At 41.8% G+C, this 25,868-nt stretch overlaps 1 protein-coding gene across 2 annotated transcripts; it reads right to left on the minus strand.

Moving 5' to 3' along the window:
* Window positions 1–7,310: 7,310 nt before the first annotated feature.
* Window positions 7,311–25,768, minus strand: TCN1 (transcobalamin 1). Of its 2 annotated transcripts, none has more exons than XM_020976138.2 (9): window positions 25,612–25,768; window positions 22,669–22,848; window positions 18,902–19,033; window positions 17,711–17,863; window positions 13,336–13,496; window positions 12,232–12,418; window positions 10,071–10,260; window positions 7,961–8,079; window positions 7,311–7,731 (listed from the first exon to the last, which is right to left on the minus strand). In XM_020976138.2, exons 1-9 carry the CDS (start codon window positions 25,688–25,690, stop codon window positions 7,670–7,672), a joined length of 1,263 nt encoding a protein of 420 aa, XP_020831797.1. In that variant the 5' UTR covers window positions 25,691–25,768; the 3' UTR covers window positions 7,311–7,669. The 2 variants fall into 2 exon arrangements, with proteins under 2 accessions (XP_020831797.1, XP_020831796.1); XM_020976137.2 differs by having other exon boundaries at window positions 7,312–7,731; window positions 10,071–10,263.
* Window positions 25,769–25,868: the final 100 nt, after the last annotated feature.

Here is a 25,868-nt window from a genome sequence, read left to right on the forward strand (position 1 = left end):
ACATGGCATCGTTAGGAGATTCTCCAGAGTTGTAACTGATAATAATAACAACAACAATAACCACTAACATTTCTCTTTCAAGTTTGCAAAGTGCTTTATATCTCCTATCTCATTTGATCCTCACAATAACCCTTTATTATCCCCATTTTATAGATGAGGAAACAGGCTGAGAGAGGTTGAATGACTTGCCCAGGGTCATACAATATTTAAGGCAGAATTGGAACTCAGGTCTTCCTGATTCCAAGTCCAACATTCTAGTCACTACAAAACCCAGGTGCCTAATAATAATAATAATAATATTAACCTCACCATAATAATAAACAATCACCTAATGATAATCTCAGCATATCCTTGCAAATCCAACAAATAAACTCCCCTGGAGATAGATTGTTACCCCAGACAAAACCGTTTTCCACCGTCACCAAGATATCATATTGTTGCCACATTCAATATTCATCATCTCCAAGCATCCAAAATCCCGAGCTAAGGAAGAAGTTAAAGCCAGGGAGAGGAAGGCTGAAGTACCTGCTGTTCTGTCATCTTGCCTCCTGCTGGACTCATTGACCCTAGAGAGGGAGGGTGTCCATCCTGCTACTTTTATTCAATGACGAAAAGCGGTCATTCTGTCTGTTTGCACAATAGTCTGTAGAATATCCAGCACTGAAAGAATCATAGCAGGATGGAGACCTATCCCAGGGCCATTTCTCCGTGAGTGCTATCTAACTAGAGGAGGAAGACGAGGTGATAATAACAGCAAGAATGGTAATAGCAAACGAAATAAAAGTCATGTGAGAACAGACTGATGCACATATCATGCCTGAAGCTAGAGTTGCATTGTGGATGCTTGCGGTAAGCATGGAGAAGATGAGCTTATTTCCTAATAATTTTATTCGATTACAAGAAGCAGTCATCTTATTGCCTGCACAATAGTTTGTGGGTCGTTAAATACAAGAAAATAATAACAGGATAATGGCACCTGAGAATCATTGAAGATATGAGAACAAATAATAAACCTTCATCAAAAAAATAGAAGAATGAGGTGGACAGTGACAAAAACAACATGGTGTTTGACAGACATTAAACACAAAAAGGCAGTGGCAGAAGCTCATGGACTGTTTCCATCTGAACTCCATTGAATATAGAGCCCCTGCCATGCACTGGACACTGTGCTGGGCGCTGGGGCTGCAAAGACAATGAATGAAGCTCCTGCTTGTTAGGAGCTTCCATTGTAACTGGGAAAATGACATATACACATACAAATACATTCCAAATGAACACAGAACAAATACAAATTCTATGGGGGTGGTTTAGGAGGGAGGGGACCACCAGTTTGGGGAATCGAGAAAGGGATTTTGAGGAAAGTGGTGCTTCAGCTATATCATGAAAGAAGGAAGGGGTTCTATGAAGTGGAGATGAAGGCATTCCAGGCACAGAGGACAGCCAGCACAAAGGCACGGGATGGGAGGTGATGGGCACCAAATGTAGATGGTTCTTTCTAGGAGAATGTTAGTGGCCTTTTTCTAGGACATTTATATACGGATTTAATGTTTGCAGAGTACCTTATACATATGATCTCTTTTGAATGAGTAAATACACAAAGCATTTATTAAGCCCTTACCAGGTGCCAAGCACTGGGTTAAGTGCTAGGGATATCAATAGGAAAGTCAGATAGAGCCTGCCCTCAAGGAGCTCCCATTCTAATGGGGAGGACAACACATGGGGGAGGTTTCAGCTGCAGATCAGAGAAAAGGTTGCATGGTGCTTAGGGTGCAAAGGCAAAGCAGATGTCAATGCCTCATCTTTCAAGTCTTTTCCACTGACAAAATCATATCAGTTTCTGATGTTGAACCAGGATGTTGGTGGGAAGAACTTTTTTTTCCTGGGTCTTCAGAATCTATGATTAGCACCTGCAGGGATGGTTGACAGGCACTGTCTCCTCAGGGGCTTCTTAGGATGGTCACTAGGGCACTGGGCTAGAAGGATGGCCTCTGCCAAGGCTCTGGGCTATCTCCGTCAGGGTCTGAGGGGAGATGCTGTTCAAGGTGGTGGCTGGTGGTGTTCTGCACTATGGGCCACACGCTCTCTCCTGTCTTTCCCCTAGAGAGCCCTGCTGCTTTGATCAGGTCAGCCTGCCTACCGTGTGAGTGGCAGCGAGCCTGGCAGTCGGTGGGGACATCCCTGGGTGATGGCTGGAAGCGGGACCGGTGGTAGGGGACATTTGCCGCTCTCAGGCTCCTCCGTGTGACTTTTGTTGGCATTTGGTCAGTTGCTGTTTATGGTGGTGTATGTTTATGAGGAGGAAAGTGGTGATTTCTCCCATCCATGATGGCTATGAGGGCTGGACTAGAAGCAGGCCTTGTGCTTTGTGGGGGAGCTATTTCCAAGACTCTTGGGCTCAAGGTCTTGGTCTGTCTCTAACAGGGTCTGTGGGAAGATGACAGTCAAGGGAGTGGTGGTGGATTGACCTGCCAGGAGCATGCTGCCTCATTTTGAACTTTCACAACAATCCTATGGGGTTGCTTTAGGCATGATTATCCCCATTTTACAGGAGGAGCCTGAATCTCAGAGAAGACGAGTGGCCTGCTTATGGTCACACAACCAGCATGTCCAAGTCAGGTGAGGTGATTCTAATGAGTCATACATAGCATGGCCTCTACCAGGGACAAACTTGGGTGTTAACCACTGTTGATCTCACGGACTCCATGGTCGTTCTCTAGGGACATGGACTTTTCTTCAGATAGATCCGGAACAGGCAGCATTAGGAATATTTCAGGGAAAAGGCAGAGAAGCATGGGATTTTTCTGTCCTCCTCTCTTAGGCGATGTCCTACTGCACACGATGACCCGAGCATGAAGGACACACCTGCGTGTGTCCCTTACCTGCTGTGAGGGAGGTTGGAGCGTAGCAAAGACAACCCCCCTACTTCACAGTCTTCCTGTGGGTCAGCCCTGATGCTGGCAGACTGTGGCTCCTGCCAAGTTCTAGGTATTTGCAGGGTTTCTCAGCAGTGAGACAGAAACATTAAAATGACACCTGGGTAAACGACAAGAGTAGAATGACGGCGATAAGGAACAGGGACAGGTTGCAAAACCAGACTTCCCAGAAAACTAATTTGCTATTTGAGCTTTAAAAAAACCCAAAGAAACCAACAAAAAAACCTTGCAATAGTTTTCATTTATCAGAATGTATACAAACGATAAAGAAATTCAGAAGGCATTTCAAAATAAATTAAAATTCATTTCCTGAGTGTTCCGAGGAGAGAACAGGGTCATTATAAGCTAGTAACAAAGTAAATCAACATAATGTCCATTCCATGCTCAATTTCTACCTTAGACACTTATCAACTCTGTGACCCTGGGTAAGTCACTTGACTTTTCTGAGCCTCAGTTTCCTCATCTGTAAAATGGGGATAAAGTTGTGACCATCAATTGCGACAACATAGAAAGTGCTTTGCAAACCTTGAAGTACTATATAACGGCTAGCTATTAATGTTGTTAGTATTGTTGATTTTTCTAGGGTTCTCCAAGTATATCGTCATATCATCTACAAAAAAGTGATAGTTTTATTTCCTTCCTGACTATTCTAATTCTTTAAATTTTTTGGGGGCCTAAACAGTGGGGTTAAGTGATTTGCTAAGCTAGTAAGTATCAAGTGTCTGAGGCTGGATTTGAACTCAGGTCCTCCTGACTCCAAGACTAGAGCTCCATCTATTGCGCCACCTAGCTGCCTCAATTTCTTTTTCTTGTCTCATTGCTATAGCTAACATCTCTAGTATAATATTGAATAATAATGATGACAATGGACATCCTTGTTTTTACTCCTTCTCTTGCTGAAAAGGCTGTTAGTGAATCTCCTTTACAGATAAGGGCTTATTCTTGGTTTTTTATAATAAGAATGAGTGTTGTATTTTGTGAAAAGCTTTTCCTGCATCCATTAATATGATCATGATTTTTGTTGTTTTTGTTATTGATGTGGTTGATGATGCTTATAGTTTTCCAAATATTGAACCAACCCTGCAATTCTGGTATAACTCCCACCTGGTCACGGTGCCATGATCTTCATGATACATTGCTGTAACCTCCTTGCTGGTATTTTATTTAAAACATTTTGCTTCGATATTCATTAGGGATGTTGGTTTATACTTTTCTTTTTCTGTTTTTGCTTTCCCTGGTTTAGATAGCAAAACAATATTTGTGTCATATGAGGAATTTGGTAAAACTCCTTTATTTTTTAGCCTATTATTAAAAATAGTTTGTATGGTATTAGAATTAATTGTTCTTTAAATGTTTTGGTAGAATTTTCTTGTAAGCCTATAGTCCTCTCTTGTAGTTTTTTTCCTCAGGGAGCTCATTTATGACTTGTTAAATTTCTTTTTCTAGAATAGGGTTAAGTATTCTATTTCCTCTTCTCTTAATCTGGATAGTCCATACATTTGTAAACATTCATTTCACTTAGATGATCAGTTTTGTTGGCATAAAGTTGGACAAAATATATACTGATAATTCATTAATTTCATCTTCGTTGGTTATCCATTCACCCTTTTATACTAGTCATTTGGTTTTCTTTTCTGTTTTTAAATCAGATTAGCCAATGACATCTATTTTGTTGTTCCCCCTCTCCCCATAAAACAACTCTTAGTTTTATTTACCAGTTCAATGATTTTTTTTACTTTAAATTTTGCTAATCTCTTTTTTTTGATTTTTAAGATTTATATTTTGGTGTTTAATTGGGGATTTTTAATTTATGCTTTTTCTAGATTTATTTTAGTTGCATGCTTAATTTGTTGATCTGCTCTTTCTCTCTTTTATTGATATGTAGATTTAGAGATATAAATTTGCTTTGGCTGCATCCCACAAATTTTAATATGTTGTCATCTTTAATAAAATTATTGGTTATTTCTATGATTTGTTCTTTGACCCACTCATTCTGTAGGATTAGATTATTTAGTTTGAAATTAATTTTTATTTATTTTTTTTGGTGAGGCAATTGGGGTTAAGTGACTTGCCCAGAGTCACACAGCTAGTAAGTGTTATGTGTCCAAGGCCAGATTTGAACTCAGGTCCTCCTGACTCAAGGGCCAGTGCTCTATCCACTGCACTGCACCATATAGCTGCCCCTTCCAATTAACTTTTATTTTGTGCTTTAAAGACTCTTTATTGAATATATTTTTTATTGCACTACAGTCTGAAAAGAGTGCATTTAACATTTCTGCTTTTCTGTATTTGTTTGTGAAGTTTTTATACCTTAATATATGGTCAGTTTTCATGAAGGTACCATGCAGAGCTGAGAAATAGGTATACCTTTCTATTCCCATTCAATATTCTCCAGAGGGCTATCCCATCTGACTTTTCTAAAATTCTGTTCATCTCCTTACCATATTTTTTGTTTGTTTTATGATTAGATTAATTTAGGTCTGAAAAGAGTAAATTGAGGTCCTCCCAATAACATAGTTTTACTGTCTTGTTTCCTCCTGTAACTTACCTAACTTTTCCTCCAAGAATTTAGTGCTTTGCTATTTAATGCATATATGTTCATTAGTGATGTTAATTCATTGTCCATTTTAGCAAAATGTAATTTCCCTTAATATCTCTTTTAATTATAATTATTTTTGCCTTTGTTTTGTCTGAGATCATGATTGCTCCCCCCCCTTTTTTTTTAATAGATTCTACTCCAGCCCACTTATTTTAACTCTGTATATCTCTTTCTGTTTCAAGTGTTTCTCTTGTAAACAACATATTGTTGCATTCTGGTTCCTAATCTATTTTGCTGTCCTCTTCCCTTTTATAAATGAGTTCATCCCGTTCACATTCACAGTTAGATCTGCTGTGCAACTCTCTATCCTATTCATTTGCTCTTTTTTTTTTTAACCATCTCTTCTTCAAAAGTCTGTTTTGCCTCTGATGATTGCCTCTCTTAATTTACCTACTTTCTTATCACTCCCCCACTCCTTTTCGCTTAGCCTCTTTCCCTCCTACTTCTCTGTTGGGCGAGATGAATTCCTATGCCCAACTATGTTTGTATATATTATTTTCCCTCCTTAAATGAGTTCAGATGAGAGTGGGGTTGAAGTGTTGTTTGCTCCCCGATTTATTTTTCCCTCTATTGTGAAACTCTTCTTTAAGCATTTCTTTTATGTGAGATAATTTCCCTCATTCTTCCTCTCCTTTTCCCTGTCTTCCAAATGCATCCCTCTTTCTCACTCTTCCATTCTTCTTTTGAGATCATTTCACATAATAGACCCAAACCATGCCCTCTAAATAGAGTACTTCTAATTGCTGTAATGGTGATAATGTTCTCAGGGGTTACATGTATCTTCTTCCCATATAGGTATGTAAACAGTTTAACTTTGCTAAATCTCTTATGATTTCTCATCCATGTTTACCTTTTTATGCTTCTCTAGAGTCTTGTTTTTGAATATTGGATTTTCTATTTAGCTCTGGTCTTTTAATTAGGAATGCTTGAAAAGTCCTCTATTTCACTAAATGTTCATTTTCCCTATAGTTTTGCTCACTCAGTTTTGCTGGCTCGGTTATTATTGGTTGTTATTCTAGTTCCTTTGTCTTCTGGAATATCACATTCCAAGCCCATTTATCATGATAGCTGCTAAATCTTGTATGATCCTGACCACAGCTCCATGGTATTTGAATGATTTCTTCTTGGCTACTCACTGTATTGTCTTCTTGACCTGTGAGCTCAGGATTTTACCTACAATCTCAGTAGTTTTCATTCTGGTATTCTTTTTTCAGGAGGTGACTTGTGGACTTCTTCATCTTCTGCTTTGCCCTCTGGTTCTAAAATATCTGGGATTATTAATGTCAAAGAATAAAACAAGAAGAGAGATGTGTTTTTTATTTTTTTTTAATCATCTGTGTAGCTCTAGGGCCTGCTACACTTAGTAAGTGCTTATTAAGGGAGTGAATGAATGAATGAATGAATGCAAGATGCTCTGGATGCAAAGAAAGCAATGAAATGGCCCTTGTCCTCAAGGCAGCTACATTGGATTGGGGGGAGACAACATGTATGCAAAAGGGAATTGGAGGGAGAGCAAGAACCCCATCAACTGAACCTCTGTCATCCTGACGTGCAAAATAAGGAGACTGGATTAGATTTTCCCAAAGATTTCTTCTGGCTTGAAATCTTAGGATCTTTACTCACTTTTCTTCTTTGATCCTCAGTTTCTTCATCTGCCAAATGGGACTAATAAATATTCATTGTCTTAATTTCACAGAGTCACAGTGAGGAACAAATAATAAAGCAGAGGAAGTACTATGTATTTTAAGGCACTTATGTCCACGTCAGGCATTTTTTGCCTAGATCCTCTTAATGGTGGCTGGACAAAAGTTCCTTTCTTTGATTTCCAAAGCCCTCTTATTAGCAGAAATGATCAATGACACTATTATTCTGTTGAATTTTTATTGTGTAAGGGGAGAGAGAGAGAGAGAGAGAGACAGAGAGAGAGACAGAGAGAGAGAGAGAGAGACAGAAACAGAGAGAGACAGAGAGACAGAGACAGAGAGACAGAGGAAGGACAAAGCTATTTCCCACAGGGGCTGAGATGAGTGAGGAGAAAGGCAAAGGATCTTGTGTTTCTCCAAGGAATCCTAGGGTGAACTCCACAGGTGGAAAGGTTGGGTATTATAGTTGGGTGACTCTTCCAATATCTCTTCCATCAGTATTGACTCAGCCTGACCTCCAGATTATCGCCATCAGACACTACAAAGCTCCCAGCTCCTGTAGGGGGAAATGAGAGAAGACTGAGTCAGATGATGAAAAGCTAGGGTCTCCAAGTAAAGGAGCAATGCCATAGATTTTACCCACCCTCACGAGCCCTTGCTTCATGGGACATTTTCTAACTAAAAAAATCTCCCCAGAAACAGAGCTTTACACTCTGCAGAATTCCAAGCAAGAGTGCGCGGAGAAATTGCTTCTGCTTTATTTTATCTGCCACATCTTTGCTCACCTTGGCTCAATGGTTGATGATTATTCAGGAGCTCCCAGTAGGTTCTGTTTTTACTGCTGGCCTGAATACCATGAACAGAGGTGACATATGCTCCCCATTCACTTGACTCTATTGTGAACCTGGAGTAACAGAATTGCATAATCTCATGGTTGTCTGAGATCTGACAAGTCATTTGGTCCTACCCATGCTTGAATAGGAATCTGCCTCTACCCTGAAACCAGCTGTTCCCAATTCCTTGCTTGTAAATAGCTAGCATTTTGTAAATCTTAAAGCGCCACAAACAGCCCCCATCAATCAGTCAATAAACTTTTATTAAAGGCTTACTACGTGGATACGAAAAGCCCAAAACAAAACAAAGGGCATTTGCCTATCCTCAAGGAGGCTTACAATCTAATCTCACTGATTCCTATTAGGCCCTTTCTGTGACTTCAGAGTATTATAAGAAAGGATCCTGGAATTGTAGTCACATTGTACAGGTGGTGAAAATGAAGCTGACAGAGGTTATGACTTTTCCTATTAAGTATCCAAGGCAGGATTCAGACTCAGATCTTTCTGATTTCCAGTTACTTCCCTAAGCCACCTATTCAACAAGTCAAGTCAACAGGCTGCCTTAGCCTCCAGTAACGGACTTCTTATACTGCCACCTGCTGAGTCCGCCCATTCCACTTCTGGGCACCTTTATCTGCTGCTAAGTTTTCCCTTCTGTGATCCAAAATATGCCTCGCTTCAGCTTCTGTTCATTGCTTCTACTTCTGCCCTCTGGGGCCAAGCAGAGTGAGTGTGATCTCTCCTCTACAAAGCCAGTCTTTCAAATACTTCCAAGTAGTTATCTCCTCTCTAAGTCTTCTCTAGGCTAATTATCCCAGGCCCCTTCCCATCCTCACTGGGATATGCTTCAGTTTCTCAGTGTTGTCCCTAAAAGGTAGCATGTAGAACTCAACAAGATGCCCCCATTGGGGTCAGACCAGAGCACACATCATCTCCTTTCTTGTGGTCACTATGCCTCTTTTAAGGCATCCTAAGATTAATTATTTTTTGATGTGTAAGGACAGGAACCTGGGAGACCATAGGAAAGCATAAGAAATGTCATTGTTTCCATGCTGCCTTTCCTATGTTTCTACATGAACTTCTGGGGTAGTTTAAATAGCCTTGGTACATATGGTGGTCATGTGCTTTCGATATGCTGGTGTTAGAGGTTATTCCTTAAATATTTTTCTAGGTTGTTTGATATTTTGTTTTTATTAGACTAGACAAAATTACACATTAATTCAAAACAAAATGCATTGAAACTGAATAGAAAGATAAATGAGGTAATATTTATAAAGTGCTTTGCAGACTTAAAGCATTACAGAATAATAATAATAATTATTATTATTGTTATTACATAAAAAGGAAAAAGCTCTTTCTACTCTGTGCTGCTAGGGGGAAAGCTTCCAAACAGGAAACTGGATTTTCTGTTCTCTTGTGGTCTGTTCTTCCTTGGTGACCTAGAAGTGGAATTCCTATCCCTTTTTAAATTTTTTGATCTCAGGCTCTTCTGGCAGTCTGGTAAAGCCTATGATCTTCTCTGTCTCTGTTTTTCTTTCTCTTTCTGTGTCTGTTTCTTTCACTGTGCCTGTCTCTTTTACAACAATGTTTCCAAATTAATAAAATAAAATACATAGGATTGCAAAGGAAACCAATTATATTTAAATGCAATTATTAAGATATTAAAAAGAAAACTGAATCTATGGAACCCAGGTTAAAAACTCCTGCTCTAGGTGAATTGTAAATAGTGACTGGGGACTGGCTTTTAATCTTGCCTGTTGGCCAGGCAAAAGTTTTGGGCAATTTTTAAATTAGCTCTTGGGAATCCATTTCCCCCCTAATCTTCATGTGACTTTATAATAGCTAACCAGGTTTTGCTCACACAATCAAATTCCAGGTGTTTTTAAGCATTTAAACTCCTAGTCGTCCATAGGGCTATTGCTTCTTCGTTACTAAGACCTAGAAAGTCTTTAATAAATCTAGACTTGCTTCTTCTTTGGGTGTCCTCATTCTGGCATTGTCTATAGAAGCAGGAGATCCATATTATAAGCTGAATTTGCCCCAAGTCATTTTAGAAACATACCAAAACTTGGAGTAGTTTTGGGCTTGAGCTGCCTCCATCACCTTCAGGAAGACAGAATCCTTCGGCACTGAGATGATGGTGGATTCGTTAATGTTGTTATTGATGGAATCCACTACACTGTAAGTGACTGAGATATTCTTGGATTGGTGAGTGGGTTCTGTAGGTTTTGGGGTAGAGATGTTGAGGTGACCTGCTGGGGACAAAGAAGCAGACAGAGGAACACTCAGATATGGAATGGTTAGATGGCAAGCAAAACATGAGAGAAAGACCAAATCCTTGGTTGGCTCCAGGTCCATTCCAACTCCTTTTGGGTCTATTCCTTTACCCTGCCCCTGCTCTCCTCAGAGATTCCTATTTTGGTTAATTAAAACTCAACATTTTGGTAGCTCTGGAGGAGGCTAGCCCCATTTGTCATTTGACTTGTAATTTGATGACCTTGTCTCCGTGTCTCTTGATGTTCATGTCTCTCTTGGTGGGATTCCTTGCAGATTTGAGCAGATTAACAAGATAGACCACTTGTGTGTATGTGTGTGTGTGTGTGTGTGTGTGTGTGTGAAAAAGAGAGAGAGAGAAAGAGAGAGAGAGAGAGAGAGAGAGAGAGAGAGAGAGAGAGAGAGAGAGAGACAGACAGACAGAGAGATAAGGATAGCCAGAGGCGGAGACATAGAGACAGACACAGAGAAATAGTGAGAGAAACAAAGAGAGAGAGAGAGAGAGACAAAGAGTAGAAAGCATCTTGTGGAGGGAACCAGAATTATGTTGTTCTTGAGTTGTTTCAATCATGTCTGACTCTCTGTGAAGCCATTTGGGGTTTTCTTGACAAAGATGCTGGAGTGGTTTGTCTTTTCCTTCTCCAGCTCACTTTACAGATGAGGAAACTGAGGCAAACAGGGTTAATTGACTTGCCTAGGATCACACAACTAGTAAGTGTCTGAGGCCAGATTTGGACTCAGGAAGATAAGTGTTTCTGACTCCAGGCCTGGTGCTCTATCCACTGCACCACCTAGCCCAAGGAATTTCTATGCAGTACTATGCTTTGTGTGTCTCACTGAGGAGGTACCTAAAAAGACACTGATGGTGGTAGTACTGTCTCTGATGTCCTCTCTACTATCCAGAGTGCAATTTCCATCCAATTTAGGACATGAAATAACTGCAGCAGGGCCTCCCAGCGGAAGCTGACATCTCATCAACCAGCCAGGTTCAATGTTCAGCACAGAAACCCTAGAAGCTGGGACTCTCATTTCTTACTAGGTCTCTTGGCCCTTTTTTGCTACATTCATTAAGAGATGAACAAAAAAGAAGAAAAGGTCTCTCTCTTCCTTGGCTGTCCCTTTGAATAGCTCCAGTTCTCTGAGAGGGGCAACATTCCACAGAGGAATGCATCTTGACCTTGGTGTCCAAAGACCTGGGTTTAAATTCCACTCCTGCCACTGACTAGTTGTGTGACCTTGGAGAAGTCACTTCACCCTTGTGAACCATAGTGTCTTCATCTGTAGACTGGGAAGAAAAATGCACAGCCCATCCCACAAGATTGTTGTGAGGGGGGTGCTTTGTAATATTTTTATAGCTAAATGTGAGAGGCTGTATTCTATGAACCTTTCTCAATTTATTTCATTTTTGTCTTTATCTCTAGCACTGAGCACCACATTTAGCATACAGTAGATACTTAATAAATGTTTGTTGATCGATTGTTTTTTTTGCTCATGTTCATTTAACCCTCTCCTGTATGATCACTATAGTTTCTGCATTTGGAGACACCATTAGTCCCAAGTGATTAGGGAGTCATGCTTCAATTGAGGAGGAAATTGTGTAATGCCATGTTACTTGTTCCCAGAAAAACAAGCAGTATGGAAATTAGTTCTACTGGTTCTTGGAGCCAGTGGAGAATTGAATTGTCTAGGGCACAATTGCTTTGAAAACTGAATCAGTTCACCAGAGCCTTCCTTGCTGACTAATGGCCCAGCGAGAATACCATCCAATTTATCATTCTGTTAGATTTCCCTCCTCGATATAGTTGACTATTTCATTTCTAGATGTTGCGTTGAGATTAACCTCTTGGGCAGAAGTTTCATCTAAGCCCCAAGAACTCCTAGGACTCACTTTCGTTGGGTGGATTTCCTCTTAGGAAAGAATAAAGACGTCCATCTTAGGATGCTTATACCTGGTCTGGACTGACAGGAAACATGGGTAACGTCCAAGTAAGTCTTGCCCTCCAGGGCAGGCAACACTTGGGCTGCAGCGATGGGCAAGCTGAATGTTCCCTGGGAAATCTGGCTTAGCACGGTGTTAAGAGTCTGATTACAGTCCCAGGCTTCCTTCTTATAATACTCTGGAGTCACAAAAAGGGCCTAATAGGATTCAGAAAGAGAGGGAAAAAAGTAGATCTCAATTTAAGAAACTATGATGAAACCTGAAGTTTTATAGGGACAACATTTTGAAGGGGAATGTTTCTATTTTTCCTTCCCCTTTTTAAAGGAAACCTAGACCCATAAACTCTCCTAGTGGATAAAGGTCTCTTTTGTTTTTAAAGAATTCTGGGGAAGGAGATACCAATCTCAATCTCTTCTATTGCTCTATCAAATAATCAGCTAATGAGCATTTATTTAGCATCTATCATGTGCTAAGTACTGGGGGAAGGATGGGTGGGTATATAAAAGAAATAGTAGTGGGGATTGGCTCTTCCTGAGAGATGTGCAGAATCATATGGTCAGTCAGTCAATAAACATTTATTAAGAGTCTATAACATACCAGGCACTGAGCTAAGTGTTGGGAATACAAAGAATAGCAAAAGACAGTTTGTTTTCAAGTTTGTTATCTAGACAAGATAAATTGAAGATAACCAATACAGCAAAGGCACTTTTATTAAAGGAGCAATGATGATTTGTTTAGTTTGACTACTTATTTGTTACAAGAGGAAGTAATGTTGGGAAGGGTCAGGGGAGGAGTCATGGGGAAGTGGTAGTAATATAAAAAACAAGAAGGGCATCAATAAAAAAATTAAAACAAGAGTGACAGTTACAGAGAATGGGGGGGAGAGAGAAAGAGAAAGAGAGAAAGAGAAGGAGCGAGGGAGAGGAAGAGGGGGAGAGAGAGAGAGAGAGAGAGAGAGAGAGAGAGAGAGAGAGAGAGAGAGAGAGAGAGAATCCTTCTCATTCTTGAACACAGGTGTTCTGTCCCCCTGAGAACAGGGGGCCCAGAGCAGGGGATGGCACCCTCTTCAGTTACTCTTGCTGATGTCTCTTCTCTTTAATTTCCATAAACTCACCTGCATGGCTTCTCCTGTGCTGTAGATATCTCCTATGGTGCCATCTTGTTTTTTCTCCTTCAGGATCTTCTCCACAAGCCATAATATATTTTTACTGATAATTTTATCTGGGCTCTGCCTGTTCACACAAGTCAGAGCCAGGACTGCAAGTGCCCCAGTGTCTGTTAAGAGATTCAGGGGGTCAGAAAAACATAGCATGGGTAGCGATGTGTGTGTGTGTGTGTGTGTGTGTGTGTGTGTGTGTGTGTGTGTGTGTCTCAGAGGTAAGTGGGCATCTCTTGGTTTAGTGCTACCCTAGACTCTTCCAGGCTAGTGGATGGGAACCTGGAAAAGGTATATTTTTTATTTTGTCTTCTTATCTTAGATTCATAGGTCTGGAACTGAAAGGTATCTCAGACACTATCTACTCTAACCCTATTATTTTGCAGATGAAGAAACTGAGGCCCAGAAAGTTTAAATGACTTATCTAAGGTCACACAGGTAGTAAATTTCAGGGAGGGGATTTGAACCCAGGTCCTCTGAGTCCAGAGCCACTGATGTTTCTACAATATGTTGTATCTTCCATTTTTGTCCCCAGTAGTCTTATCTTGATGTATATGTCTTCCCTCTCTTGTGACCCTCAGCCCTTTTCTGTGTATATATGATTTCTACCTGAATGCAGCATGTGTGGGACTTATTTTACAAGTTGTTGATACCAAGTTCCTGATGCAAAGTGAGTATCTGATTGAGCTAATTTCCATTTAGATAAATGATGACTTCGATACTTATCTGTGAGCTAAAATTTCACCAATATGATTGATTGATACACTACCTGAATCAATTCTCGGTGACTCGTTAAGTTACAGAGAAGGTGCTGACCTTCCTGGGCAGAGCAAATTCTTACAGCTTCCTACATCGATGAAATCTCTGCTCTGGTTTTCTTTTTTCATTGAGGCATGCTTTTGTTCAGTATGCTTAATATATCTACCCTTCCGTTTTCAGAGACACATCTGTGAGAGGGTGAGTTGTTGGTATCATCTCTCCTGATGCACTATTGCCAAAGCAAAAAGACCCCAAGTTCATTAGAATCATGGGATATGTCCACTGGAGGAGCCTTCCTACAGCTTTCTGTACTTCAGTCTTTCTAGAAATATATGCCCATGTACACACCCTCTTCTATTACTGTTCTCACCCACCTACTATGTCCATCCTACCTCCCTCCACATCAAAAGTTGGCAAAACTAGTGGAGAAACCCAGGACATGGTCAAAAAGGAAGAATATGCTTACAGTACATACCTGGATGTCATAATTCCCTGGATGGGAAGTAATATCTTAGTCTCTGTATTCCTCTGTCTGCTTCCTGATTTTTGTTCCCTCATTTCTCCCCTCCTCCCTTGCCAATTTCCCGCTCCAGATTTTCCTGTCCCTTCCAATGTGCTTTTGGGAACATCTCCATAATAAGCAATTTTTCTTTCATCTTAAAACTTTTTCTTTCTCGCTTCTGTCTTCTGGCATTCACTGAGACCTGGTTCCCTTCTGATGATACTGTTTCCCTTGCCACTCTCTCCAGGATTAACTAGATTTTCTCTCACACTCCCCACTGAGGGGTTGTGGTGGGGGTTGGAATACCCCTTGCTCCCCACTGCCACTCCCTCTTTATGACCATCACTCAATGACCTCTCTTCCTTTGGGGTTCATTCAAAACAAATTTATCACCCAGTCTAGGTCACTCTCTTTCCTTTCTCCATAAATTCAGTGCCTTGTTCACAATCTTCCTCTCCACCCCACTACTCCCCTCATTATGGGGACTTCAACTGAATGTGTTGATGTGGCTTCCATTTTCACAGTTGATTCAGCCCTCACAACCTACCCTTCCATTCCACCTAAGCTACAAAAAAGATTCTCTTGCTATTACTAGCAAGTGTTCTGCTGCCATGCTCAAGAGCTCTGAATTTCCAGCACATGGTCAGCACATTTTTATCTTACCATCACCTTCTATATCTAAGCATTCTCTCCATCCTCACTATGACCTCCAGACCTTCCATTCCTCAGTACTGTCTTGGGCCCTCACTTCTACTCTTGCTGTACTCTTTTCTCTTCCCAATTTTGACCCCTTGGTGGAACAGTTCTGCTCTTCACGATCCCCTTCTCAAGTTCCTTGTTCTGTTGTCCTTATGCCAGTCATACTTGCTAAACCCCAACCCTGGATTGTTCCCATCATCCACCTCCCCCACTTTCGCTGACATGATGCTGAAATGGAATTAATTGGAAGAAATCATGAAAAGGTGACCATAGGGTCTACTACAAATTGATGCTAGCTGATCTCACTATAGCAAGGCATTCATTAATTCTCCCTAATAGACTCTTTGTTCTACCTACCACAGCAGTTTCAACCCTTGTATTCTCTTCTCAAACCGTCTCGTACCACTCCCTTCCCCCCACTATTTCTGCTAAGGATTTTTACTTCACCAAAAAAAATTGAGCCCATCTCATATCCCTCTAACACTATCCCCCACTACCTTCCCTTCTCTGCTAAATTCATTGAAAAAAGCTATCTATGACCAGTACCTCTACTTCATTTTCTCTGTCTCTTCTAAATCCTCTAAAGTATAGCTTGTGAGCTCATCATTCAACTGAAACTGTTCTCTCCAAAGTTACTAATGATGTCTGAAACGCCATATATCATGGCCTCTTCTCAATACTCATCCTATTTGACTTCTCTGCAGTCTTTTACACTGATGACTACCCTTTGCTGGATAATCTCTCTTTTATGGGTTTTCATCCCTCTGCTCTTTCTTAGGTCTCTTCACAATCTGTCTTACCACCTTCTTTTCAGTTTCTTTCGCTGGGTCTTCATCCCTGTTGTGACCATTAACCAAGGTTCTGTCCTGATCTCCTTTCTCTCTGTACTTTTACTTGGTTTTTATCATTGGTTCCTAGGGCTGCAATTATTCTGTGTAGGTGATTCCCAGGTAGCTAGATGGTACCATGGATAGAGTGGTGAGGCCGACAGTCAACAAGACTCATCTTCATGAGTGCAAATTTGGCTTCAGACACTTACTAGCTGTATGACCCTGGACAAGTCACATAACCCTGTTTGCCTGAGTTTCCTCATCTGTAAAATGAGCTAGAGAAGGAAATGGCAAATCATTCCAGTATCTTTGCCAAGAAAACCCTAAATGGGGTCACAGAGAGTTGGACATGACTGAAAGATAATGATTCCCATTTCTGTCTGTCTGTCTGTCTGTCTTCCTCTCCACATATAGGCTTTCTTCTGAGCTCCAGTTTTATATCACTACTTATATATTAGAAATATTGAACTGGATGTCTCAAGGGCGTTTCAAACTCAATATCAACATGTCCAAAACAGAACTCATTTTTGTTTTTCCCAAAACTCTACCCTCTTCTGAACTTCCTTACTGCTGTCAAGACTTCCCAGTCACCAAGGTTCACAACTTCAGTGTTACCTTTGACTTCTCTGTCTCACTCACTCCACATATCCAATCAGTAACCAAATCTCCTCATTTATTTCCATGTGATCTCTCTCATCTCCCCTCCATTCTTCCATTTACATGGCTTACATTGAACTTGAGGCCCTCATCATCTCAGCTAGATTATCGAAGAAGTGTTCTTATCGGCCTCCATGTCTCAAGTCTTTTTATGCTCAAATCCATCCTCCACTTGCCTGCCAAACTGATTTGCCTAGAGCTTAGATCTTTCCATCTCACTCTCTTGCTCAATAAACTTCAGTACCTCCCTATTACTTCCAAGATCAAAAATAATCTCCTTTGTTTGGCATAAAAGGTTTTTCATAACTTGGCCCCTTCCTACCTTCCCAGACTAATTCACACACTTTACTCTCCTCCACAGCAGTCTGTGGTGCAGTCATCCCACCCAACTTGACACTTCTCAGATACAGAGCACCATTTCCTGCTTTCATGCTTTGGTGCTGTCTGCTCCGCATTTGGAACACTCTCCCTCCCTCCTAATCTCCTGCTCTTAGAATCCTTGGCTTCTCTTAAGACTCCACACAAGTACCATCTTTTCCAGGAGACTTTTCTTGGTCCCTTCAGGGTCTGGTGCTAACCCTTCCAAGGTTACCTTCCATCTAACTTTATATTTATCTTGTCTGTTTTAATTTACATATGTTGTCTCCTCCATTAGAATGGAAGACACTTGAGAGCAGGGACTCTTTTCTTCTTCTCTGTATTCCCAGGTCTCAGCACAGTGCCTGGCACATAGCAGGAGCTTATTAGAAACTTCTTGATGGATTGACTACTTCCTAAAATGTTTACCTGAGACAGTAGATGGGATGATGGAGGCTAAATTTCTATTTCTATTTCAATTTCACACTTGGATTTTGCGTAGGGAAGATAGCCTGGTGTCATTACTTACCCACAAAGAACTGACCACTAATATAACTCATCCTTTGCTCTGCAGAGAAGAGCTTAGCAATTTTGGAGGATGAATAGGTTCCATTTAGAAGACACAAAGCCAAGACATCCAAGCCAAGCTCATAGTAGTTAGTCAGTGGCTGGCCAGAGGTATCTGATGGGAAGCAAAGAATAAATACCTTATCCGTAGAAGGAAAACAAGAGAGATATATACCCAAGTAATGCTTTTGTCCTCTTCCTCCTTCATCTTACTCCTCTTCCCCCCCGGCCCCTGTCCCTGCTCCCTACTAAATACAATTGGGTAACAGAGAGAACATGGATAGAAAAGAGTTGATAAGATATTATAACCCATATAGGAATTTATCTCTCCAGAAAGGTGATGAGAGTCCTAGAATCAGAAGGAACGTTGGAGATCATGCAGTCCAATTTCTTATCTAATGCAGGAATCCTCTCTGCACCATCTCTGACAGCTGTCTGCTTAGTCTCTGTTTGAACACTTACAGCAATGGGGATCTCATCACCTTGTAAGGCATTTGTTCCAATGTTGTATGGCTCTAAATGTTAGCTAAATCTTTTGTTGAGCTGGAATCTGCTTGCTTCTACCCTCTTCCAGTTGGTCCTGATTCTGCCTTCTGGAGTAGCATACAGTGATTTACTTTTCATGGGCTAAAACGGTGTCAATACAAAGCATGGGATTTTATGCTTCATATACTTATTGTGAATTTTATGAATGCCTCATAATTCATTTTATCCCAGTGCCTGGCACATAGTAGGTGCTTAATAAATGCTCATTGATTTATTGAACTCTGAATTTCCTGTTTCTCTAAGAAATGTCTTTCAACAGAATGCAATGCAGCGTTACTCTGTCTTCTTGTAGCACTTGGTATCTATCTGACTGGGATGCGTTCCTAGACTCAGATATTGGCTGCTACGATTCTCTTTCTTGTGCATTATCTCGTCTCTTCATTATGTGCCTCAGGTCGTAAATACTTCATGGTACCTAGGACAATACTTGGGACACAACAGGTCCTCAATAAATATTTGATTGATGGAAAAGAGGAAGCCGTGGATGTAGAAGGAGGGAAGTTAGTTAGCCTGAAAAGATGTAGTAGAACAAAGAAGAAAAGATAGAATACAGAAGTGGAACAATGGAGGAAGGAAGAAAGGCAGCCTTTGATGGAGATGTTCTTACCAATACTGTCTATTTCCTTTTGGAACTTCTCTTCCAGGCTTTTGACCAGTTTATATTCAGCTACAAAGCTTGTCTGGCAGGCAGCTGTCAATGCCAGAATAATCAGGGCAAGCTGTCCTGAGGTTAAAGTTTCTTAAAGGAAACAAATATGTCTGAGTAAGTAAGTGATTTTGACATAGTTGATTTTATTAGAGAGAGAACTGGGCTTGGATTCTTGATAGAGAATCACAGAATTTTAAACTTGGGAGAATGCTCATTGCTCACTGAGTACAATCTAAATCCTCTACAATGTTCATGAAAAGGGTCATTCAGCCTTTGCTTAAAAAAATCTGGGGAGGGGAACCCACTGCTTCATGTATCTCCTTATTTTTTTTTAAGGCAATTAGGGTTAAGTGACTTGCCCAGGGTCACACAGCTACTAAGAGTCAAGTGTTTGGTCTGAGGCCAGATTTGAACTCAGGTCCTCCTGACTTCAGGGCCGGTGCTGTATCCACTGTGCCACCTAGCTGCCCCCTCCTTATAATTTTTAATCCATGGCTCCTGTCCCTCACCCCAATCTGGAATCAAACAGGACAATTCCAATCTTTCCTACAGATACTTGAACACAGGTGTTATGTCCTGAGCCTTCTCTTCTCCAGCTTAACTAGCCCGCCCCAGTTCTTTACATGAAGGATTCAAGGTCCTTCGTCATCAGGTTGTCCACCTTTGGATGCTCTCCAGATCATCAATGAGCTCCATAAAGTGTGGTGACCAGAACTGAATATGATACTGCAGGCATGGTCCGACCAAAGCAATACCATTAACACCTTTGAAATAATACACTTAGAATTTCTCCAGGAACAAAAGTTAAGCTCACTGGCCTCTCATCTATAGGCTCTTATTTTCTAGATTTTGAAGAATAAGACACCATTTGCTTTCCTGTAAGCGTGGAGAATGAGAGAGAACCTCGGAAGGGCAAATGTTGTCCTGGGAAAAGAATCTTTTACAAGCTAATGCCAGCAAGCATTCTAATTCTTGGTAAAGTTCTAAAATGTTTTATGTAAAAGATGTTTCATGGATATCTAGAAACATTGGTGATGAATGCAAAGAGGCAGCATGGCTTCTGTGAGAACAGGTCATTGGGGCATCGAGGTGGCATAAGAGGTATAGCACTGGACTTTAAGTCAGGAAGATCTGGGTTCCAATCCTGCCTCAGATATTTGCTGGATGTGTGACCCTGGGCAAGTCACTCCTCCTCCTCTGGGCCTCAGAATTCCATATCTGTAAAATAAGGGGGTTGGACTCAGTGTTCTTTAAGGGTCCTTGCAGCTCTAAATCTATGATCCTATAGTAAATTCTAGGTCCTTTAGACTGGCTGATGAGGGGAATTCTGTCGATTTTGGACTAGCCATTACTAATAGTGTTTTTGTTGTTGCCACTTACTTCCTACGTCACACCTACTAACTGGAAATGCAAGCTGGCTGTGTGAACTTTGCTCTTCTCAGACTCAGAATTTCTGAGTTTGTCGACTGGCAAATTGTCTTTTTTATCCATCTGTCCCCGATGCCCTTTCCGTTTTCTTTTAATGAGCTCCTTTTTAACGTTCTGCTCTGGCCCTCGTTTGTTACTGGTACGGCATGTATCGGCAATGTTAGAAATAGGCTCTGGTGTTAGGAAGATCCTGCTTTGACGCCTGCCTCAGCAAGGTGGCAGGCTGAGAGAGCTTCAGTGACTTAGCCAAGGTCACCCAACTAGTAAGTATCTTGGGCTGAATTCGAACTCCAGATCCAGTACTCTGTCCATTGTACAACCCACCTACCTAAGTAACCTAGCTGGCTTCAACTAAGGTTATAGAATTTTAAAGCCAGACTAAGTCTTAGAAAGGACTTAGCTTAACTCCCTCCTTTTATAGAGGCAGCTAGATGGTGCAATGGATAGAACACTTGGCCTGGAGTCAGAAAAACATGACTTCAAATCCAGCCTCAGGCACTTACTAATTGTGTGACTCTGAGCAAGTCACTTAAACTCTGTCTGCCTTAGTTTCCCAACTGTAAAATGGGGATAGTCACAGCACCTACCTTCCAGGGTTGTTGTGAGGATCAAATGAGACAATATTTGTAAAGTGCCTGGCATACAGTAGGTGCCATATAAATGTTATTTAACCCTTCACCCTTTCCCTACATAGAGATGTAATTTTGGTATAATGGAAAGAGGGCTGGATTTGAATATCAGGAAGACCTATGCTCAAGGCCTGCCTCTATCATTTACCAGCTGTGTGGCCTTAGGCAAGTCACTTAATTTCTGTTTGCCTTGGTTTCTTCATTTGTAAAATGGAGATAATAATGTCTATTCTCTCTCTCTCTCTCTCTCTCTCTCTCTCTCTCTCTCTCTCTCTTTCTTTCTCTCTCTCCCTCCCTCTCTCTCCCTCCTTCTCTCCTTTCTCTCCTTTTTCTTTCTCTCTCTTTCATCTATTTACCTACTTACTTCTCTATCTATCATGCTTGATTTATGATTTCATTGTTATAATGAATAGAGAGGAGGAAATTCTTTCTCAGTGAAAATCAACCCCTGCTCTGAGACTTCTAGTTTTCCAGAGTTCCTTGGGGGGTATCGAGAGGTTTAGTGACTTGGCCAGAGCTGTGAGTCTCATTAAAATGCTATATAAAATTCAACGATTATTATTTTTGTTACTCTCATTAGAGAGGAGGAAACCGAGGCCTAGAGAAAGGAAATGACTTGGTCAAGGTCAGTAGCAAAGGTGGGTTCGCAACTTGGGTGTCTTGATGTCTAGTTCAACGCTTTTTATACAGTCTCCTATTCTGTGAGCTATTAATTTTTAGGAGTATTTATATCTGAATGGAGAAGTCTTGAAGAAAGCCTCCAGTAGCCAAAGGAATGGTGGGCAGAGACCTTGGTTGCTTGAGGAGAGGGTGGTGTGCCGTCTTGTATTCCTTTAAGGGACTCATAAGTATGCGATCGTTGGGGAACTCCTTGGTAGAGCCCTCACTGGGAGATCAGCAGCAGGGGCTTTGGCCCAGGCACCAAATTTAGAGGGCCCTAACATTCCTTGAGTCCTCGGGCAGCTAGAAAAACCAGCTTCATCCTTCATTAGCAGGAATAATGGCAATTAAAATAAGAACCTCTTACATATGGAGGTTCCTCCATCCCCCACCCCAGTTGTATTCCTTCACATGTCCTGTTTGGCTGTAGCCCTGCTTCTCCGCTCCAGCCTAAGGTGACCCCGCTTAGGCACAAACTAGAGGTGTCCCATGTCTCTGTCCGCGGTGTCATGGGGTGGTGGAGTGCTTCATTCCCTTCTTTACAACTGAAATCACGTTAAAAAGGTTATTATGAGGTCCTTTGTGCCCCCTTGCAGAGGCAGGGGATTATGGGCATAGAACACTGCATGTACTATCTGGCTCATTTGACGCATTGGTTAATTTCACTGAACTGTTTTTTTCCTCTTTCCTCCCCTTCCTTCTTAAAAAAAAATAGTTACAAGGTAAGGGTGTCTGGGTAGGGGAGTAGGAGGTGAAATATTTGGAAATGAAGGTGACAGAAAACCAGAAGGTATCCTGAAATTCTCCGTGTTTCAAAAATTATAAAATATGAAACAAGTGTGAGGTATTCTTACTACATAAAAAAGCAACAATAAAAAACAATAAAAAAAACCCCCAAAACTTTCCAGAGCTTTGCTCTATAAGCAGACCACTTCCCCCCAACACTGACTGGACAGCTGGGATGGGCCCCCTCCTTGTCATTTGTGTTTTTAAGACGGTTGTTCTTACCACGCTGCAGGATGTTTTGTTTGACTACATTGAGGAAGGCTGTCTCAGCTTTCTGGTCATATTGCCTTGCCAGCTCGAGGGCAATCAGGATGCTGGAATCTGCTTCTGGGGAGGGCTGCCTGGATTGAATCATTGTGGCCATCAGAGGAGCGAGGCTGGCCTGCTGCTCATTGCTTGCCTCTGGGGTGAAGGAAAGAAAGAGAGAATCAGAGGCATGTGCCCAAGCCTTTCCTTAAATTTTTTTTTTTATAAATGGAGAAACTGAGGCATTGAGGCTGATAGTAGTCTTCTAAGGGCCCAGAGCAAGTCAGCCACAGAGCTGGAACTAGAATGCTCGTCTATCATCCTCACCAATATCAATGCTAGCATTTATGGAGCACTTTCAAGTTTGTTAAGCACATTACATGCATTATTTCAAATGATCTTCACAGTAATCCTGGAAAGTTGGCACTTACTATTATCCCCATTTTACAGATGGGGAAATTGAGGCTGAAACCTTTGCCCAGGGTTACACTAGTAAGCTGGAGAAGGAAATGGCAAACCATTCCAGTATCTCTGCCAAGAAAACCCCAATTGGGACCATGAAGAGCCAGACATGACTGAAATGACTGAATAAAAAAAGTAAATTATCTGAGACAAGTTTATTAGTAAGGTAATTAAATGTCTGAGACAAGATTTGAACTTGGGTCTTCCTGACTCCAAGTTCAACTCTCTATCAGTGCTTTCCTTTGTTCTCTTCTATATACTAGATGCAGCTTTTCTTACCCCCATCCCCAGCGATCGCAATGCAACAAGTATTTTATTAAACATCAGCTAAGTGCAGGGTACTAACTAGGAATTAAAAAAAAAAAACAAGGAAGAACAAATGATCTCTGTCTTGAAGTAGCTTCCGTTTCCTGGAGAGATCTGGTACCTACCCAGGTAAGTAAGTAAAGGATAAGATGAGGAAGGAGGAAGAAATTAAGAGGATCAGAGTCCTGAGAGCTTACCGTGCCTATTGGCATTCTAAATGAGTCCTGGGCTTTCACAGAGGGGGACAAGGATGGCAATAAGCTTGAAAGAATCAGCAAGAAGAGGGTGGGCTTTTGGCCAGCCATGCTTAGCACAGAAACTTATGAACAAATAGAAGAAAGCTCCCAATGCGATGAAGAAATCCCCTGGATTGAGGAAACCTCAGCACCAAGTTCCAGAAGCAGACAATAATTCTTTACCTGCAAGGTGACCTCATCTTCCTTCCCCCAAAAGAATGGACCAATCACAAAGACTCCAAGAGTAGATGGAAGAAATGAAGGAGGAAAGAATGAAATGGGAATTCTTGAGGGAAAACTGTGGAAGAAGAGAAGGTGGAAGACTTCACCCTGGGGAGCGTGCAGCTTTGGAGAGGGATGCCTGCTGTTCTGGACAAAAATCATGCAGTGATTCTAGTCCTGACCCCTGTGGGGAGGGACGACAGGGTCCAGACTCGGACTGACAATTCCCTCATTCCATCCTAAGGGCTGGTGGGGGCAGAGGCGGCTGTGTACAAGAGTGATGGGCGTGCAAGTCCAAGAGGGAGCAAATCTCGAGAGTGAGCACTGTCTTGATTTGGCTATTGGTAACTTTGGTCCCTCAGTTTCAGCTGAGTGATGAGGTCAGAAGCCAAGTTGCAAAAAGAAAGAGGAAGAAGCAGGTATAGACTTTGTCCAGGAGTTTGGGCAAAGGGAGGAGAGACATAGAATAGTAGCTTGAAGAGTTGTTAGGGTTGAGTATTCCCTTCTCTCTAGCTCCCATCTGTCCTGGCACTGACTCCTTCTCTTCCCATTGATCAAGAGCCAAAGGTGAGGGTGTGTTGGGGGTCTGGGGGATGGGGACTGTGCCAGTGACCCCACTCCTTGCGCCCACAATGGGAGTACTGTGTGGTTACCCCTCACAGACATCCTGTTTGGCAATCTTCCTGGAGCTGAGAGCTTGCCCCATCTTCCTGGTCACCACTGTCCAATCAGATTCCTTGGCTTCTGCCCTCCAGGTACACTCTAGTAATTTTTGTCCCTTTCTTACTGACTTTCTAGCCCAGGGCCCTTGTTTCTCTGAGGCTGGAAGGTTTGTGAAGCCCCTCCCACACAACAACCCTATAAGGAGGCTAGTGAAGGGATATTCCTATTTTACAGAGGAGGATAGTTAGGCTCTAAGATCACACAGCTAATAAGGCTTAGACCCCAGGATATGAACCTCAGGATTTTCCTCCAAGGCCAGCACTCTTTCTACCACCCGGCAAAGGTTTCCTAGGAAAATCTCCCCTGTAGAAACATAACTCTGAGAAATGACTAACAGTAAAGAGTGATCTGGGCCAAGTCAGTTCCTCATCTGTAGAAAGAGGGGATTGGACTTCATGACCTCCAAGCTCCTTTCCCAGGACAGCTAGGTGGCTCAGTGGATAGAGCACAGGCCCTGGAGTCAAGAGGATGTAAGTTCAAATCTGACCTCAAACTAGCTTTGTGACCCTGGGCAAGTCACTTAACCCTGTTTGCCTCAGTTCTTCATTTGCCAAATGAGCTGGAGAAGGAAATGGCAAACCACTCCAGGATGTCTGCCAAGAAAGCCCCAAACAGGGTCCTCAAGAGTCCGAAATTACTGAACAAAGTCTTCGTCTATGAGATGGGGATGTTGGATTTCATGACCTCCATGGTTTTTAAATTGATGAGCCTATGCCTTGCCCAAGGTCACATAGCTTATAAGTATGGCTTTTTTTTCTCACAGTAGAGTTATTTCCACTGTTATTCTGTTCCGTAGAAGGAATGGGAGCAGACTCGATGAAACATCCCCAAATTCCTGCTCTCAAGAAGCAAGGTCATCAATCTGTGAGTCTGGAATATGGTGTTCCCGTGAGTTAGCTATGGGGTCTGAGTCCCTCCTCCCCTATTTCCCATAATCACCCTACCCCTAGGAGCGCCAGAATTCACTTACCACAGATCTCACAGAGGTGAGCAGGGAGGAGAAAAAAGAGGAGAAAGCCCACCAGGGACAGCTGCTGGGATGCTCTCATCTCTCCAGCGGTGGTCTCCTCTTCCTCTCCTCCACCTGTGTTAGACGACAGAGTCTGAGTCTGGATACTTAGTGGGCAAAGAGCAGGGCACAGCTGACGCTCCTCCTCTACCTTGCCTCACCCCTTTCTGTCAGACAAACGTTGAGCAACAGCCAGCAGGGTGGCTTGGCCAGTCGGC

The sequence above is a fragment of the Phascolarctos cinereus genome, unplaced genomic scaffold, assembly GCF_003287225.1.
Source record: "Phascolarctos cinereus isolate Bilbo 61053 unplaced genomic scaffold, phaCin_HiC Scaffold_9;HRSCAF=440, whole genome shotgun sequence".
NCBI lineage: Eukaryota > Metazoa > Chordata > Mammalia > Diprotodontia > Phascolarctidae > Phascolarctos > Phascolarctos cinereus.